The 20,917-nt window shown below is 38.2% G+C and overlaps 1 protein-coding gene across 2 annotated transcripts in view; it reads right to left on the bottom strand.

Annotated features, from left to right (window-relative positions):
- Positions 1–203: 203 nt before the first annotated feature.
- The window catches only part of LOC103263013 (zinc finger protein 679-like), a 29,969-nt gene continuing 9,255 nt past the window's right edge, over positions 204–20,917 (bottom strand). For both annotated transcript variants that reach the window (XM_008060697.1, XM_008060689.1), the window contains 3 exons: positions 13,773–13,899; positions 13,170–13,265; positions 204–2,412 (listed from right to left, as the gene is read on the bottom strand). In XM_008060697.1, coding sequence (XP_008058888.1) covers positions 1,319–2,412; positions 13,170–13,265; positions 13,773–13,899 — 1,317 coding nt within the window. In that variant the 3' untranslated portion in view covers positions 204–1,318. The remainder of the gene's footprint in view (positions 2,413–13,169; positions 13,266–13,772; positions 13,900–20,917) is intronic.

Genomic DNA, 20,917 nt, shown 5'->3' with positions numbered 1-20,917 from the left:
GTTTAAAGGCAATGAAAAAGGGGATCCCTAGAGATGTCATATTCCTAAGTTACCCAATAGTATATTATTTCCTCCTGCTCCCTACAATCTTGATTAAAGTGGTGCGGGTTAATGTTGGTGGCAGGATATAACTTGACAAATGTTAAAATGTCTTAACACATCTTTTAAAATGTTATTAAAACAAAGTTTACACATAGTCTAGAAACATTTTTCAAAATCCACCATATTTTATTACCTCAATATGGAAATAGTAAAAATATTTTCTTCTAAAATCCAACTTTTTTCTTACTATTATGCAGAAGAATATTAGCTCTGACATCTACCTCATACATTACTTGCAAGACTGTCATAAGACAAACACAAAGAGCCTCTCCACTTAGATTTTGTTGATGAGTCTTACATTTTAGTATCCTTAACTTTCCACAGAAAAGTGTATAAATGATGTCCACCTATAAAAGGAAAACCTTTCAGAGAGATGATGTGCTAAACCACTGACCATGTGCAAAACATGAGGAATGAAGGCATACAATTATGTGATTTCAAAATTGAATTACACAACATCTACTTTCCAAAAAATCTAAAGTACTTTCAATCCCAAAGGTATACTTTGAATGTATTATAACTCTTCAGAAATTATTCTTCAGCTTTTTAAAAACAATATACAGATAAGTTATCAATATAATTTAGGATTATTCTCTATAATAAATACTCTGATTTAGAGTAATGTCTGAAAGTGCTAATGCCTTAGCACTTTCTGCTATGACTTTCTCATGTTTATTTAGACTTGATTTTATATTAGATATTTTTGCACATTTACAACAAATGCGAAGTACCATTCAGTATAAACTCTCTGGCGTTTTCTCAAGTATATTTCTTGGATAAATGTGTTTTCACATTCATTATATTTGTAGGTTCTCTATCCAATGCAAATTATCTGATGTTAAATCAAGTTTGAGCAACACTGTATTGCCTCCAGTGTATAATATAACAAGGGTTGCACCAGTTTTTGCATTTGGAATATTTTTCATAAGGATAAATACTGTTGTGCACCCTAAGGGTTATACTGTGTGAAAAATTTTGCCATCACCATCACCTTTATAATACTTTAGTCCAGCATAAGTTCTCTGATGTTAGTAAGATGTGAGCAGTTACCTATTAAAAGGTTTGCAACATTTTTCACATTTCTAGAATTTTTTTCCAAGGTGAATGCTCATGTGTTGAGTATCAGTTAAAAGACTTCTCACCATTCTTCATAATTGTAGGGTTTTTCTCCAGTATGAGAAAATTAAGGTTCAACTGAACTCCAGTATGGGTTCAATTAAGGTTGAGGACCATTTAAAGGCTCTGCCACATTCTTTACATTTGAAGGCTTAGCCTCCAGTATAAATTCTCTTATGTTGAGTAAGGCTTGAACACTGGTAAACAGATTTTCCACACTTTCACAATTGTAGGTTTTCTCTTCAGTATGAATTCTCTTATGCTTAATTAAGTTTGAGGACTGTTTAAAGGCTCTGCCACATTCTTCACAGTTGTAGGGTTTCTCTCCCGTATGAATTCTCTTATGTTTAATTAAGGTTGAGGACAATTTAAAGGTGTTGCCACATTCTTCACATTGGTAGCGTTTCTCTCCGGTATGAATTATCTTATGTTGTGTAAGGCTTGAGCACTGATTAAAAGATTTTCCACATTCTTCACAATTGTACGGTTTCTCTTCAGTATGAATCCTCTTATGTTGAATTAGGGTTGAGGACTGTTTAAAAGCCTTGCCACATTCATCACATTTGTAGGGTTTCTCTCCAGTATGAATTCTCTTATGTTGAATAAGGCTTGAGCACTGGTTAAAAGATTTTCCACATTCTTCACAACTGTAGGGTTTCTCTCCAGTATGAATTCTCTTATGGGTAATTAAAGTTGAGGACCATTTAAAGGCTTTGCCACAGTATTCACATTTGAATGGTCTCTCCCCAGTATGAATTTTCTTATGTTGAGTAAGTTTAGACCACTGGTTAAAAGATTTCCCGCATTCTTCACATATGTATGGTTCGTGTTCAGCATGGATTTTCTTATATTTATTAAGGCCTGAGAACTGGTCCAAAGATTTCCCACATTCTTCCCAATTGTAGGATTTCTCTTCATTATGAATTTTCTTATTTACAATAAGGATTGAGCAATGGTCAAAAGATTTGACAAATTTATTAAATCGTGAGATTTTGTTATGAATAGTTGATGAATATTGGTTAAGTCCTTGAAAACCTTCTTTCTGTCCCTTATGCTCACTCACACTTTTCCAGTCTTTGCTTGAATGTAAATTATCAAAGCCAAAGCCTCCATATTTTCTCAGTACCACTTCTTGAAATGAATCTTTTAAGCCTTGCTTTGGTATGAGGTCTTGAGTGACATAAAAAGACACAGCTGAAATAAAAACAAAGTAGAATACTTATTAGACTCAGCTGCGTATTTTTCACAAATCTGAAATATAAAATTTCAAGCACATTATCAAGATGGCATATATACCAAAGGCCCTAATTCTTTTATAGACAATAAATTTCACAGGCATATACTGACCAAAATTTATATGTGAAAACTCTAAAACTTAGTAAAATGTTTGGGAACCCAAGGTGATTGTAATCTAAAGAACCACATGAAAACCTAGAAAAGCGTGTTACATTTATCCACAACAGCCATTCCTCCTCCCCAATACAACACAGTGCTTTAGGTGTAAAATTGAAGCTCCTAGCTTCTTCTAACTTAGAGAAAAAACAAAATCATGGCACATGTCCATACATCTGGCTCTTGGAGGCCTTTTCATAAACTGGTTTCTGTCTTCCACGACACAAAGTGCTGAAAAACATGGTATACTTTGAATGACAGGTTGTATCTGCTGAGATCAAAAGTAAATGGTTGCTACAACAGTGGAGAGACCACAAAAAGACACAGCACATGATTACAAAATCTTAAGAAATACAAGCAAACCTCTTGAAGTGAAAATTAAATACACATTCAGATAAGACAAATGCTGATACAAGGTTTGAAAGAGTCCCACTCTCTAGCCAGGTAAATTGGCATCAGATTCCCCAAGGACTAAGCCACTTTATCAATATTGTGACTGGTTGTTTTTCAGTCAAAGGATACAATATATGCAAAGTATCAGAGTAACAAGGTCCAGACAAATAAACAAAATAAATATCAAGAAATCTACACTAAAGAAATACAGATGTGTAAACTACCTGAAACAAATTGAAACTATCACACCTCAATCATGCTTAATGAGTGAAATGACAACACAAGCAACGAAGTGAAATGTTTGCAAAATTACTAAGAAATATAAAAAGAAACCAAGTACAGTGCTAAAGTATAAAAAAAAAAGACTCGGAAACTCTCAAATATAAAAAAGTATTTAAAAATTAGTAAGTTCAATAAACTTTATTCTGTATAAACACAAAGAAGCTCATAAGAAACAAGATAAGCAAAGTTTTGAAAGTCACAGACAACAAGAAAATCTTGAACACAGCAAGAGGAAAGTGATGTGTCATGTATATGCAGGCTCCTATAAAATTACCAGTAAATTTATCAACAGAAACCTTGGAAGTCAAGAAAGAACCTCATGATGTACTCAAAATGCTGGAGGCGGGGGGGATCTTCCAAGGAAGAGTACAATAATTAAAGACACCATTCTTCACAATTATGGAAAATTAAAAACTTTTCAAAATAACCAAATACTAAAAAAGAGGATCACCAACAGAAATGCCATAAAAAATGCAAAAAGGCAACAGTCGCACAGAAAATTTAAGAAATGCTAGAAAACACAATAAAATAATATAAAAATATACAGTTCTCCTGGAAAGGTTATGAATACACACAAAAATAAAATACTATGGCAAAATAGTGTTAAAGTAGAAAACACTTTTAATTATAGTCTAAAATTTGAAAGACAAAAGCAGGAAAATAATCATAAACATCAATTAATGTATATGCAATATAAAATACATAATTAGTGATATAACTACATAACATTGAAGGTTAATGTAATAAAAATTTTTATATGCAACTGAGCTTAAGTTGTGACTAGTTTAAAATACACTGTTGTAACTTTAAGAAGTTTCCTGTAATCTTTATTGTACTCACAAAACAAAGGCCTACAGAGATACACAAAGTATAAAAAAGAAGTCAATCATGTCACTGCAAAACTCAACAAGACATAAAGATGGAAATAAAAAGATAAAATAGCTACAAGTATCAGATAAAACAATAAAAAAGCAATAGTAAGTTCTTCCTTCTCACAAAATATTTATTAACTAAACTTCTGAATCAAATAATATAAAGAAACTTTAAAGATACAAAAAAAAATCAAGATCCAATTATATCCTGTCTCCAAGAAACTCATTCTAGATCTAATAACAAATTAGAATGAAAGAGGCAGTATAAAGACATTTTATAAAAATGTTAATAAAATGAGAGGAGAGGTAACAATTATTTTAGACAAAATACATTAAAAGTTCTTGTATTTCATAAAATATACTTTAAGTCAAAATTCATGAGACAAAGGATATTAAAATATAATAAAAGTATATATTCACTGGGAACCTATAAATATATCTCATATCAGGGTTCTCAAATATATAAAGTAAACAATGGCAAAATTGAAACAAGAAATATCTAGCAATATATTAATTGTAGAATACTTCAACACACCACTTTTAGTAATTAATAATAAAGTGAGACAGAATATTAATAAAATGACAAAGGGCTTGAAATCACTATGAAACAATTACAACAGATGTATACAGAACATTCCACAAAATAACAGCAGAATACAAAATCTTCTCAATAACTCATAAGACATTCTTCTAAATAGACTACCTCTTGGATCATAAAACAAGTCTTTAACACATTTTTAAAAATTAAAATCTCACACAAAGACAGCATAGATTCACCAATAAATAGATGCTGAAATTAAGAAAATTTATGACTATTCACCTAGAAAGGAGTAAACAATGACCATCAACAAAAACACAATTATACAAGTCATGAACAAAATAAGAGTAATATTTACACATGCAAACAAACACACTGATCAATTAACTAAGTGGCTGATGTATATCTCACTTTTGACCCGCACTGTCTTAAACTGTAAAGTCTTTTCACACAAAATTATACTACACAAAAAAACAAAATGAATTGACATGAGATAGCCTACCATAAAAAATTAACAGAAAACAATTACAAACATATAGTAATCATAACTTTCCTTTAGGAATTATTTTAAATATACATAGATTAAACTTTTTAAAAAATAAAATGACCAAATAAACTAAGAATAAACAAGATCTGTCGGGCATGGTGGCTCATGCTTGTAATCCTAGCACTTTGGGAGGCAGAGGCGAAAAGACTGCCTGAGCCCAGGGGTTTCAGACCAGCCTAGGCAATTTGGTGAGGCCTCATCTCTACAACAAATCAAAGAATTAGCCAGGTGTGGTGGTGCGTCTCTACAGCTCCAGCTACTTGGAAGGTTGCAGTGGAAGAATCGCCTGAGCCCAGCAGGTAGAGGCTGCTATGGCTGTGAGAATTTCACTGCACTCCAACCTGGGCGACACAGTGGGACTCTGACTCAAAAAAACAAAAACAAGAGAACAAACAAGATTCTACAATAGGCTGTCTATAAAAGACTCGCTTTAACTGTAAGAAGTCAGAATAAAAGTAGCAGGATAAAAAAATACATAACCCATGCAAATACCAATCACAATTGGGTGATGTGGCCATAGTTATATTAAACTAAATAATCTTTAAGTCAAAATTTGTCACAAGAAATGGAGATGAATTGTGTGTGTGTGTGTGTGTGTGATGATATATGCATCATCAAAATATACAAAGAAAATTGACAGAAATGAAGCAAAAATACATAGCAACACAATAACTGTAGACTTCAAGACTCCTCTTTTGATAATAAGAAAAAGTAGATAAAAGTTCAGTAAGAAAATAGAAAGCATGAACATTATAGACCAACCAAGTCTCATAGACATGTACAGAACTCTCCAGTCAGAAGCACCAAAAAACACAATATTTTCAACTGCCCATGGTGCATTCTGTTAGGACACACACAGAGTCTCATAAAAGTTAAGACTAATATCACACAACATACTTTTCTAACCAAATGGAATAAAAGCAGAAATTAAAAGCAGATTAAAAATCAGCAAATATTTTAAAAGTAGAAATTAAACACACTCTTGAACATAGTTTTGCTCAAGAATCAGATAATTTAATTTTGTCAAGATGTCAATACTGCCCACAGTGATGTACACATTCAATGTGTACATTTTTCAAAGGCAATTTTTTTGTCCAATTTTCAAAGGCAATTTTTTTGTAGAAAAAAATGACAATGAATACTGAGTTTTAGTTTTACAAGATGTAAAAGTTCTAGGGGTCTTTTGCATAACAATGTGAATGTATTTAACACAGTATACTAAAATGTACAATTAAAATACTTAAATAGTAAGTTTTATGTTGCTTTTAATCAGAATTAATTTTTTAAAAACTATAAAAGACGCCAGGCTCGGTGGCTCAGCCTGTAATCCCACGCTTTGGGAGGCCGAGGTGAGTGGACTGCCTGAGCCCGCGGGTTTGAGACCCACCCAGGCAACTTGGCGAGACCTTATCTCTACAATAAATCAAAAAAATTAGCCGGGCGTGGTAGTGTGCACCCGTAGTTCCAGCTACTTGAAAGGCTGAGGTGGAGGGATCTCCAGAGCCCAGCAGGCCGAGGCTATGGTGGCCGGGAGCGTACCACTGCACTCCAGTCTGGGCGACGGAGTAAGACTCCAACTCAAAAAAAAAAAACCTATAAAAGAAAAAGAGTTATGAAGCTTTCCAAAAATACCTTCAAATGACAAGTGATTCTCTTACACAAAAAAATATAGATTATAAAAGGCCATGAAGAAATTAAAACTGTTTCCATGAGCATACCTAGACAGAATAAATCAATCATCAAAAATCAGAATAGAAAATAAATGTACAAAATGAGCTATAAACAAACTTGGAGACATAGAGACTAACACACATATATAATTTGTGATAAACATGGGTGGTTTAATTAAACCCCAAACTGACTTAAAATATATGTATGAAGTTACAAATTGTCATTCAAAATTATAACACAGGTAAAACCAAAAGTACAATAAACTGATGTCAAAGAACATACCCTAAAAGAGAAACATAGTAATAAGAAATTGCAAAATAAGAATAAAAGCCTTTAGGTACAAAGAATATCCTTACATTTCTAAGTAAAATAAAGACATAAATCTTAACATGGTGAGTTACTGAAAGATTAAAATAAACATTTTAAGGTGAATTATATTATTGTGATAGAGGTTGACAAAAGATGACTGGGCAAATATTCTTATTATTCCTTTTTGTATGTAGTAAACCTAAACTCACAAGTGAACATTTTAATAAATGCCAGGTACCTACTGACTATCAAACTTACTTCTATAACATAAATCTTAGCATAATCACAGTAACAAATAAATCTGCAATAGAACAAAATAGAGAGTGAAAACAACAGGGAGAGAGTGTCATCAGAAGTACGGTGGAATAGGAGGTCCTTCACTTGTATATCCCTCTACAGAAACATGGGGGGAAAAAATGCCTTTATGAGAGAGGCAGCCATAGGGGCTGACATCTGTAATCCTAGCTACTTGGGAGGCTGAGGTGGAAGGATCCCTTCAGGCCAGGAGTTAAAGACAAGCCTGAACAGAAAAATGAGATGCTGTCTCAAAAAAAGTGAAATATAATAGAGTACCTTTGGTATTAAGGGAGAGAGTTGTGAAACCCTAAAGACCAAGACAAAGGGGCTTCATCTTGAGAAAGCAGACCCTCATGCTTGTGGCTACCCCTGGTCTTGGCTACAGACCAGGAAATGGCCCATCCAACCTGGTCCCACTGAGCATTCTGAAGTGGCTCTAGAACCATCCCCTACTCCTCCCAGCTACAGACCAGGAGTGATGCTGTCCATCCAGAGACCTACAGGGAAATGCCCATTTATGATCATGGAGGCAGGCCTGCAGACCACGGCTTTTAGAGTGGTCTCTGAAGCAGCTGAGTACCTCAGTTCCAGCTCTCTTAACCGCAGCCTATGACCAGTCCCCATATAAGGGCTTACACAGTGAACTAAGTAACTCAGAAACTCGATAGGAACCACATTCATTCACACACCTGGTACTGGGTCTACCATAACTACAGAAACCTGCCCTAGTGCCTACCCTACAGATCACAACAGTATAGGCCCTTGGTTAAGAAGTCCACTAAAGCAGACTCCTCGGGTGTTATTGCTACAATCCCTCAATACTGGAAATCCAAAAAGGATTCCTTTGGCCTAGTGACTGAACAAGAAAAGATCTATACCTACCAAAAGCTCAACATATTACAGTACTGGAAGTCCAAGGCGGAAAAATTAGGCAACCAAAATTTTACAATTAGGCCACAAAAATTTTAAAAGGCATACAAAATAAAAAGAAAAAAGTAAAAATGTTGCTATTTGTAGATGATGTGACCTTATACATAGAAAAGCATAAATAGTACACCAAGAGATAGTTTAAACAAATGCAGTCAAGTAAATTAGCAGAACATGAAATCAACATGTAAACATCAGCTGAGCTTCCATACACCAAAGTAAACTAATAAAAGAGAAAACAATAAATCTCATTTACAAGTGTCAAAATAACTAATTTCATAGCAACAAATTTAACCGAGGTGAAAGATCTTTACTCTGAAAAATATATTGCCAAACAAAACTAAAGATACAAATGAATGTAAAGATATTCCATGTTTATAATTAAGAATAAATATTGTTAAAGTGTCATATTGTCCAAAGAAATTCAGTGAACTTCCTATCAAAATTTCAAAGACACTTTTCAAAACAGGAACAGAAAATAAAATTCTAAAATTTACATAGAACTACAAGAAAATTTGAGTAATCAAAGCAATCTTCAGGAAAAAGAACACAGCAAGGACATTGTACTTTCTGATTCCAAACTATATTTTAAGAATATGATCCAACTCAAAAAAAAAAAGAATATGATTATAAAAGCAGGAGGTATGCATATAGAAGCTGATACTATTAATGGAACAGAATAGAGAGCTCAGAAATAAATCATGCATATAAGGCCAATTAATCTTGACAAGAACACCAAGAATACACAGTGCAGGAAGTATAGTCTCTTCAATACTTGGTGCTGGGAAAACTGAATAGCCACAAGCAAAATAATAAAATTATACCATTTTTCTTATACCACACCCAAAAATTAACTCAAAATAAAATAAGAACTTAAGTGTAAGACCATAAATCCTTAACAATTTTCAAAATAAAAAACTTTAAAACCATTGCTGATATTGGTTTAGGCAATAATTTTTTGGGATATACCAAAAATGAAGCAATGAAAACAATTATCAACCAATTGGACTGTATCAAACCAAAAAGTTTCTGTACAGTAAGGAAAACAACATAATATGAAAAAATACAGGGTGAAAAAAATGTCTTGATAGGTGTATTGCATCAAAGGAGAGTATTTGAAGGTAACAAGTTTAAAACTGCAAGACTGCCGGGCTTGGTGGCTCAGCCTGTAATCCCGCGCCTTGGGAGGCTGAGGTGAGTGGATTGCCTGAGCCCGCGGGTTCGAGACCTGCCTGGGCAACTTGGCAAGACCTCATCTCCACAATAAACCAAAAAAATCAGCCGGGCATGGTAGTGCGCGCCTGTAGTTCCAGCTACTTGGAAGGCTGAGGCGGAAGGATCACCGGAGCCCAGCAGGTTGAGGCTGCGGTGGCCGGGAGCGGCCACTGCACTCCAGTCTGGGTGACAGAGTGAGACTCCAACTCAAAAAAAAAACTGCAAGACTAAGTATACAATTTTTATAAATAATTCTGGGGTGTTTTGGGTCCCCCCTCATACATATATATAAATTATACATTCTAAGTAAACTTCACAGTAAATAAGAGAAACGTATAAAATGTAAAAATATGTGCAAGCTACATATAAAAGTGGTCAATACTGAAAATATATAAGAAACCCATGCAAACCAAGAACAAAACTTATTAATAATAATCTTAATAACAATAAAATCAACCTGTTTGAAAAAGAGGCTAAAGACAGAACAAAGATACACAGATGATCAACAGGTATATAAAAGGGCACTCAACATCACTAATCAGGCAGTTACAAATTAAAGCCATCATGAGATACTGTTTTATATCCATTAAGATGGCTAATACCAAAAAGAAGAGACATATACCAAGACTTGACAAGGCTGTAAAGAAAAATAAATCCTGTACACTGTTGGTGAGTTGCAACTTGGCAGATTTATAAAAATCAGTATGAAGGTTCTTTAACAGAAAAAAAAGAGAACTACCATACAATTCAGCAATTCCACTTCCATATATACAACCAAAGGAAAAAAGTTAGAATCAAAAGAACATGCACCCTCAGGTTTACTGCAGGAACATTCACAACTGCCAAAACATGAAGACAACATAAATATTTGTGGACACTAAAAGGATTTTTAAAATTTGGTATATAAACACAAGAAAATATTAGGTACCCATAAAAATAATAAAACTCTGCTATTTCTACAACATGGAAGAACCTGAAGGACATTAGGCTAAGTGAAATAAGCCAAGTTCAAAAATACAAACACTACATGAGCTCTCTTACATGGGAAATTTTAAAAGACTGAACTCAAAGAAGCAGAGAGTACAAAGGTGGCTGCCAGGGCCTGCAGGTAGGGAAAAATGGGCGCTATTGTTTAGTGGGTATAAATATCCGTTTGTAGCATAAATAAGTTTGTCTACAGTCAATAATAATGCTATGTATGCTTAAAATTTGCTAACACAATGGACCTTGTGTTCTCACTCCAAAAAAAGATAACTATGTGAGCCGGTAGATGTGCTCATTAACTTATTTGTGTTAATCTTGCACAACACATGCACATATAAAATCATTACATTGTAAGCATTAAATATATACTTGTACAATTATTAACTATGAAAAATTCATAAGTTATACATGTGTGCATACACACAAGAGGGGACCCCCCCTCAAAAAACCAAAATTATGTTGTTTTTGAATCCGAGTCTCACTCTGTTGCCCAGGATGGAGTTCGGTGGCACACTCACGGCCACTGCAGCCTCGTCCTGCTGGACTCAGGAGATCCTTCCGCTTCAGTCTTCCAAGCAGCTGGAACTACAGGCATGCACCACCACACCCAGCTTGTTTTTTGAGTTATTGTACAGATGCGGCCTCACCAAGCTGCCCAGGTTTATCTCAAACCCTCGGGGTTCAGGCAATCCTCTCACCTCCGCCTCCCAAAGTGCTGGGATGACAGGTGTGAGCCACCACGCCTAGCTTCCAAAATTATCTTTTGAAGCGTGGGCTCCTTACAGTACAGGAGTCCCCACTAGATAAGCATTCTAGATACGCATCAGCATCGGTATACCAGTCGGCAGGATAGTTAGAGGCTGCATTTGGTTTCAGTGAATGTTGGGGGGGGGATTCTTTCAGTGTCTGCCCATTTCATACAGGTTTTGCAAGCACCCCTGCATGTCTCAGGCTGAGCACTCAGCCACCTTTGACTGAAAGCGGCAGGACCGCCACGTCCCACCCTCGCTGCCCACCCAAGCTCGCCGCCAGGGACTTTCTGCGGCTCCAAATGGAAAACGTCCTCAAAGAGAAGCATCTTGCCCGTGTGGGAGAGGCGAAACAAAAAGCGGCAGAAGCACTGAATGCCTTCAAAACAAACGAACTCAAAGACTGCTTTGAGCAGTGGGAAAAAGCATCTCCACCAGTGTGCCGCATCAAATGGAGAATATCTGAAGGTGGCTGAAGTTTAAACATGCAGTTTTTAAAAATAAACTCTGGGGTTTGTGGGGGTCCCTCCTCATACATACACATAAATTGCACAGTCCCAGTAAATTCATACTAAATAAGAGAAACATAAAATGATTGTTATTTAAAAAATAACAAGTGGGAATTGAATATACGTTCAGTCATGTTTTAAGTCACCCAATGACATAATGTATTTAAGATACGTATGGAGTTAGCAAATTAAACTATATTAGAATGTAGAGTTTAAAAATTACCAAGCTCAGTTCATAATAAAATAATACAATTTTGAATAAAAGTAACATTAGATTTTCTTCTATTTAGGAAGATGTTTCGTGTTCTAATTAAAATTTATGAGTATAAATTTCTGTAAAATCCTATTTGAAACCTTTGTAAGATAGGACACCAGAAAGCAGAAAACACACACTTCTATTTTCAGTTTTCCCAGAACTTGTGAACCAAATTCTGATATTACGACTACTCTCACACATTTCAGACATCATGCAAAAACAAAGCTTAAAAAACCATTTTAACACAGAGCTCCCCCAAAATATGTATTTCCATATCCCAAAAAGCAATGGAAGAGCAGCCAGATCCTGCAAATCTATTATAAGACATGAAAAAGTATTTGATTCTTACTGTGAACTCAAATAAGCATCACTAAAGAAGTAGAGTCCTTAGAGAATCTAAGAGCATGGAACACAAGATGCCCTATATGAAAGGAAAAGGAAAAAAACCCAGGCTTTTCAGAAACCAATTCCACTGAAGCGATGCTTCCCAACCACATTTTATGGCTTGGCTTCCTCCTTCTCCTTGAGACCACTCACTCCTGTCATTTGCCTTATTCATTTTTTAAAAAAAATTTTTTTTTATTTTAAAGATGTAGAATGAGCCGGGCTTGGTGGCTCAGCCTGTAATCCTGCGCCTTTGGGAGGCTGAGGTGAGTGGATTGCCTGAGCCCGCAGGTTCGAGACCCGCCTGGGCAGCGAGACCTCATCTCTACAATAAATCAAAAAATCAGCCGGGTGGTGGTGGCACGCGCCTGTAATTCCGGTTACTCGGAAGGCCGAGACGGAAGGATCATCGGAGCCCAGCAGGTGAGGCTGCGGTGGCAGGGAGCGGCCACTGCACTCCAGTCCGGGAGACAGAGTCAGACTCCAACTCAAAAAAAAAAAAAAAAAAAGATGTGGAATGTAAGTCAGGATTAGGTACATAAGTGGTCTACACACAGGTGAAGTTTGGGCCTCCCACTGGTGTTATTGTTATGTGCCCCACATTTGCTTTATTCACTCCTACCTACCTGGGTTTTTGGCTACTACGTCCTGTCTGTTCACATTCCAGGGCGCTTTCATTTGCTCCAGAGAGGTGATCACATCCGGCTTAAAGACAGCAAGACCTATTTTAATAGGAAAAAAATATGTATGACTCTTGCAGTGACTGACCGTCACTACACTGTCCAATTACAATAGTGCTGTGCTCAATAGAGAAAAGGAAACACTGAAAAAAATTCTAGAAAACTAACTCTAAAATACTGTTTCCTATCAAAACCTTTAGAATATTTAGAAAGTACATTAAATTTGTAGGCTGTGAGTTCCATTCCCTTGTTCTACTGAATACAAAATTGCTAGCGAAAACTAAATTTTACAGTGTGGGCAGCAATGCCACTAAATTTCTGGAATTACCACTAATCTAGACAGAAATACACTAATCAGCTCAAGAATGGGGAAAATGTATGTCAAGATAAAACATTCTGAATATTTTCTTTCCTACATCAACAAATCTCCAAGTTTTCTTGGGAAGCAGAGATCTGAAACTTATTTCTACAAAGTAAACACTCCCAGAAAATGGAGGGAAAGGAAACCCTCAGAGTGGAGTAGAAACTTTATATTCAAGCTCTCCTCACCCAGGGAGACCAGGTTTCTGTAGTTCTCTGACATCACGTCCCTGTACAAACACTTCTGCGTGGGGTCCAGGCATTCCCACTCTTCCAGAGAGAATTCTACGGCCACATCCCTGAATGTCAGCAGTTCCTGAAAAAAAGAGAATCACATTTACCAAGGGGCCATGGGCAGAGATACAAATTTGACTCCAAACGAAATGATAGCGTTAAGAGTACTGAGTGACAGGAACAATCTGATAATTTTTAACACAGAAATATTCTCTAATGCCTTATCTAGCTATGAGGAAAAAGGATAGCATGAGATCCATGAAACCAATGTAGATCTAATAGTTTGCGAGTAATATAAAATTAAGGGCACTGACACACACAAGCACATATTTAAGTGCAATATCTGCATCATATGGAATATGTTGTGCATATTCCTCACATAAAGTCAGGGGTAGCCGGGCTCGGTGGCTCAGCCTGTAATCCTGCGCCTTTGGGAGGCTGAGGTGAGTGGATTGCTTGAGCCCGCGGGTTCGAGACCCGCCTGGGCAGCGAGACCTCATCTCTACAATAAATCAAAAAATTAGCTGGGCGTGGTAGCGCATGCCTGTAATTCTGGCTACTCGGAAGGCTGAGGCGGAAGATCGCCGGAGCCCAGCAGATCAAGGCTGCGGTGGCCGGGAGCGGCCACTGCACTTCTGTCTGGGCGACAGAGTGAGACTCCCAACTCAAAAAAAAAAAAAAAAAAGACAGGGTTAGTTAGAAGCACACTTCTCAAGTTTTATTGTGTCCAACAATAAACAGGAGAGTTTATTAAAATGCAGGTTTTGATTTAGGAGGTCTGAGCTGAAGCATGGTTTCTAAATTTCTAATGTGTTTTCCAGCAATGCCAATGCTTCTGGCCCAAGGAAAATACTTTGACAAACACCAAATAAGTTGCACAGTCTGGGTTTTATTTCATTATCTGACCAGTAAACAAAGACAATAGCCTTCATTTTCCAAAGGAAGCAATATGCAAAAAGAATCAAAAAAAGATGTGCTTCTAGATTAAATATGACGGTTTATGCACATAAGTCAGTAAATCTCCCCAAAGTACTTAATAGTAAAGATAATAATAATTAACTGTATAGTAGAAAAATCTGTCAGAGATTATCTTAACCAAGCGAATGAAATCACCATCAACTGCAACAGCACAAATTTGTGTCACAGGTTGATGCACAAGGGAAGACAAATCACTCTGCAATTCCACTGGTAAAAAGTTAATGAATAGCTAAATACAATCACAAAAAAATCAGTTTTGTGCAAAGTTCAATCTACAGATATCTCCCATGTTGTCATCTTGAAATGTTTTCAGTCTTTAGAATTTTGGAGTGCAAGTTTATTTTAATTATCCTTTATTCAGGACTTTGAGTCATTTTGGGCAATCAATGCAACTCTGTTTAAATATGTAAGTTCTTCATCCTGTTCTGTATAGAGCTGATGGAGCTAGCAAATGGAACCTAAAGAGTACAAGTCCCTCTCTTCACTCACATTCAAGAGCCTAATCCCCTGTCTGACAGGAATATTGGGCATCCATACATCCTGAAATTTAACAGCCACAAAGGCAACATTTTTTTTTTTGAGTTGGAGTCACTCTGTCGCCCAGACTGGAGTGCAGTGGCCGCTCCCGGCCACCGCAGCCTCGACCTGCTGGGCTCCGGCGATCCTTCCGTCTCAGCCTTCCAGGCAACATTTTTTTAATACTGCAGATCATAAATTTATAGTGAGAATTGTTCTCAGCATGCAAGAAGACTGGATGAACTGAAGTCTCTGGTATTTATGGAAGAAGTATTTTTCAAGAGCCCTTGACTATTATAAAAACAAAAGGGAGGAAAAAGTACTTGAGATAAACTCATAAGGCAGGAACATCACAAGTAGAAAAGTAAAGATTTCCAAGTTTTAAATAAATGACATTTCAGGAGGAACACCAGACACAGGCCCTGATGTGAGGCACAGTTAAGTGAGAACCATCTATTTGTTTATCTTCCTCCTCTTTCTTTGGAATTCCTTCTCAGATGGGATTATCTGGACCAATCACACCTACATCTTGAGAATATGCCTTCAGAAGTTATCGCACAACCCTTTCTTTCACCTGTTGCCACCACACCGACAGACAGAAGGATCTAGAAGTGCAGAAACTGTATACACACTTTCTTTTATCACAGGAAAAAGTCAGGAACTCAAAAAAAAATAAGCTCCGACAGTATAAAGATCAAAATCTGAGCTTCTCTCCTTTTCTACACTCAAGACCAGCAATTTCTGCTACAGTAATGGGAATATAGGCCTTGTCACCACCAAACCCAGGCAGAGCAGGCCCGTGAAGCAAAGGCTGAACTCAGTCCTCATGAATGGTTCTAGGAGCCTTTGTGCTTGACCATGGCCTCAACTCAGAATCATCCGAAACTCTTAATTAAAGAACATGGATACTCCCAACCAGACAAATAGATGCTATGGGGAGGGCACAGGTGATGGGGTTTCTTTCAACTGTTTATGTGATTCTAATGGGAAGCCTGGACTAAGGGCCGCTTAGTTAAACTGAAATATCCAGCAGCACAGAAAATTAAAACCCATAATGTGTACATGCAATTGTTGGAACGTTCCCCTGACCACAGACCCACAGCTTTGCTCCCCTGAGCTGATCGCGCTGACCGTTCTTGCTGACCGTTCTTGCTGATCGTTTGAAAACTCCCTAGCCACAAGTTCCATGTAATTGTTTGCTTTGTTAACTAAAATCAAATGTTACGTCTTGCAGAACCCCGTTGTTACATTCTCATATTTCGTTTTTATATTTTGTTAGAAACCTAACCAAGGTAACCCCATTGTGTAAGGGTTCTTCCACCTTGTCTCTATGTAACTACGTTACACCCTATCTTGTTGGCAGAACTCCAGGAACTTTCCAGTTACTGGTTGTGCCTGGGGCATAAAATTAATCAAAACTCTCTAACACTTAAAACTCCCCATATTGGTTGCTAAGTTGCTTAGCTTATGGTTGCTATGACGAAGTTGCTAGTTTCTGGTTGCTAAGGTGCCATGCAGTCCACTTGCAGATGTTGCCTTTATAAGCTTTTTGCCAATGCCACTCAGGGCTGAGAGCTTTTATAGCAATAGCCTCTCTCCGACGCCGGCTTACACAAAGGACTCAAAATTCGAACCCAGGGTGCTGGTGATTCTCCTACCTCGCAGTTTGGTCATAACAAAACACTGCCTCTCAATCTTCAAGGTGCACATAAATCGTCTGTTTTTCCAGTCTTCAATCCAAGTAATGAAACTCTGCAGGCTTGGAAAGGGCCCATTATTGGCCTTCTAATACAAGTGCCCTCAATGCTATGTTGCTCCTCTAGACCCATCACGGGAGCACTCAGCTAGAGAAAGCAGGCACAGCACAGAATTGCTCACACCCCACACTCTTATCACAGCACAAATACTTTTGATCCAAATAAAGAAAGCCAATCGCCATCCTGAATCATCCTCTTCTGGACTTTTAAATTTTACAGAATGCCGGAAAAGGCATTTCTAAGTGAGCCTGCATTTTTTTAAAAAACCATGTGCATATGCATTAACGCGATGTTTGCAGAGCATATGCTATGTACTCAGAAGTATGTTCCAGACACTGTGCTGGGAACCTCACTTTATATTAGTTAATCCTTGTAACATACTGACAGGTACTCAGTCATTCCTATCCCTGCTCAAAAGAAACTTAACTCCCAGAGTTTGCATAATTTTAATCTACTGTAGCCACTTTCCCTTGTTATAGCACATAACAAGCAATTTAGTTAAACCCCTTAGGATACCCCTGCACAATTACATTAGAAGCTAAATATTTATTCTCAGCAAGGTAAAAAGCAATGGAAATAACAGTAACAATTCTTCTAACAATAGCACTTCAGGGGGTGACAACAGAACTAACACAATCACCAAGGGAAGTAGCCCAGATGATGGCTAGTCCCCTGTGCACCTCCCTTCTTTGCACTGACCACGATACTGAATTCAACCACTCATTCATGTGCTCTACAGAGAAGGCTCCTGGATTCCAGGGATCAAGCAAGACTTCATCTGTTTTCTGATAGCCACGGGAAGTACAAAAACTGGTTTTATCTGTCCCTTTGAGTCTCTAAACCTCCTCTTTGCTCTTCACCAAAGTATAGAGAACCTGAAGCAACTTCCATCTGGACACCAACCAAGGAAATTCCTTTTGTGAGAAGAGGAAGCAATCTTGGATGACTCACTCCTCTCCTTCTGAGACAGAAACCAGACGAGATGCTGCTGTCAGCCAGCCTCACCCCAGTGTACAAAGAACATCCTCAGACCCTCTCAAAACGCCCCGGGTGCTAGTGAGGGGTCTCCTGGGATTCCGGGTTGATGTCCCCAGGGCAACACAGGCAGGAGGGACTTAGGCTGCCTCTGTGGGGCCAGATTAATAAATGAAACTGCCCTGGTGGAGCTGCAGATCCCGCGGTGATCTGAGATGGTGTGACATTACCATCTCTGATCAGTCAATGCTTGGTAATATGAAGGACAAGAATACTCAACCCCAGTAACACAGTTTACAAGTAGGTACAGTTGTGGCCCCAACCTCGCATGGATAAGCCGCCTATTTGTACTTTACAGACTCTGCCTTCAGATTCTGTTTACACCAGGAGCTGCTCACAAAACTAAAGCAGCTCACTGAACACAATTTGAATAACTCAAAGAGCCTCATTCGGAAAAGAGCTTTCCAAAAGCCATACTGACTGCTCATGATGCAGAAAATGCCTCCCAGGAGTTTCCCTACATTCTCAGTCCCAAGTCTTGGCCCTGTCTTGTTCAACCCAGGAGGTCAGCTCTAATGTGCGGAATCTACGTGGAGTTAACTGGGCTCTGCGTTCCTGGGTGTTGCAGATCTACTCATGGAGGCTGTTTGAACAAATCCTAAAGAATACGTGGACCTAAAAGGAAGAAGCTGAGGCAAAAGTAATATAACTAGAGACTTGGGCCATGTTTTAGGACTGCAACCCGGGAGCATCAATTCAATTCTCCCAAAACATACACTCAGATTAGCAGCAATCACAAGCAGACTTTTAAAGGCAAAAAAGGGGGACAGGAAGTGTGCTGATATAAAGTTGTTTGTTAGGAATTCTCATTGGTTCACAGAAATAATGTTGGTTTGTGATGGCCTAGGCAAAGCTGAACCATAGGGTATGGGTTAAAATGACTGGCGTGCCACTAACAGGTTAATTTGTAGCTCCTTGTGGAAACAGCAAGTAGTTTTAAGAGATGAATGCACAGCTTAAAGGGGGGAGTAGAATGTAGCTGTACTCTCATTTTTTTTTTTTTTTAGTTGGAGTCTCACTCTGTTGCCTAGGCCGGAGCACAGTAGCACACTCATGACCACCCCAGAGTCGACCTGCTGGGCTCCGGCGATCCTTCCTCCTCAGCCTTCCAAGTAGCAGGAACTACAGGCACGTGCTACCATGCCCGGTTCATTTTTGATTTATTGTAGAGATGAGGTCTCACCAAGTTGTCCTGGTTTGTCTCGAACCCGCGGGCTCAGGCAATCCACTTGCCTCAGCCTCCCAAAGTGCTGGGATTACAGGCTGAGTCACCGAGCCCAGTCAGTCTCATTTTAATGTATCTCTGAACCTGATAGCAAAAAAGACTTGCATCACTCAGATAAACATTATCTTTCTTTTTTTAAATTCCAGGACCCAGATTAATTTGGTGGTGCAGATTTAGGTCATGGGCGGGGTGGAGGAGGTGCAGGTGCCTTCTGCACACCTGTGGACATCCAGACAAGAGTGAGGCAGAGTTAAGATTCTCAGGCCCACTCCGTGCACATGGGTGGTCCTGATTGGGTTTTCAGGCCCCATGGTCTCTGAATCAGTTTCAAGTCTGAAGTTGCCAAGCAGACTGAATGAGCTGGTAGGGTTGATGGCTGTCCTATGAAGTTATTAACATTTTTGCAGAAATCTGTTCTAACTGCTTTAAAATGGACAGTAGATTCCAAAGAGGCAAAAAGACCATTTTGCCTGCAGAGTTGGGCACAGTATGGTTTTTTCCACAATTGTGGATTGTGACCAGAAACTGAGAGAAAAATCCACCCTAGAGTGAAGTCAGCCGGGCACATTATGTGCTTATATCATGTCTAGTAATTCTGGTCAGTGTTTGGAAAAATATAATTAAAGTTAGAATTGCTTCCAACCGCAAACTCTCCACAATGGTAGAACAAAAAGAAAACTTTTATTACACAATTAAACCAAACTGCAATGTAAATCACAAGCAATCTGCTAAGAAGCTGTAAAAACAGAAATTAAATCATCATCATTAGTTACTAAGTAGAAAATTTGACAGCACTACATTTTTTGAGTCAGAGTCTCATTCTGTCGCCCATGCTCGAGTACAGTGGCACGTTCACAGCCACTGCAGCCTCAACCTGGTGGGTTCAGGGGATTCTTCCGCCTCAGTCTTCCAAGTAGCTGGAACCACAAGCATGCACCACCATGGCCAGCTGACTTGTTTATTTATTGTAAAGACGAGGTCTCACTGTGTTGCTCAGGCTGGTCTCAAACCCCTGAGTTCAGGTAATCCTCTCGCCTCTGCCTCCCAAAGTGCAGGTATTACACCGTGCCCGACTTGATCAATTCATCAATTATTCACTCTGTGTTCATTGGTAATTGGGGACATCATCTGTGTTTGCTAATTGGTATCCAAAGGAAATATAATGAGAGGATTGCTTGAGGCCAGGAGGTCAAGACCAGCCTAAGAAACACGGCAAGACCCTGAGGTCTCTACAAAAAATATTTAAATCTATTATTCTGGCAGGGTAGTGCATGCCTATAGTCCTAGCTACTTGAGAGCCTGAGGTGGGAGGATTATTTGGTCCAATAAATTTGAGGCTACAGTAAGCTATAGTCATGCCACTGCACTCCAGTCTAAGCAGCAGAGCAAGATCTCATCTTAAAAAAAAAAAATTTGGCCAGGCTCAGTGGCTCAGCCTATATCCCACACCTTTGGGAGGCTGAGGTGAGTGGATTGCCTGAGCCCGCAGGTTCAAGACCCACCTGGGCAGCGAGACCTCATCTCTACAATAAATCAAAAAATCAGCCGGGCGTGGTGGCGCATGCCTGTAATTCCAGCTACTTGGAAGG

This window comes from Carlito syrichta, unplaced genomic scaffold, assembly GCF_000164805.1.
Source record: "Carlito syrichta isolate Samal-C Ts95f unplaced genomic scaffold, Tarsius_syrichta-2.0.1 Scaffold92632, whole genome shotgun sequence".
Lineage (NCBI taxonomy): Eukaryota > Metazoa > Chordata > Mammalia > Primates > Tarsiidae > Carlito > Carlito syrichta.
The sequence above is the reverse complement of the archived record's forward strand: the minus strand, read 5'-3'. Positions and strand labels throughout refer to the sequence as shown.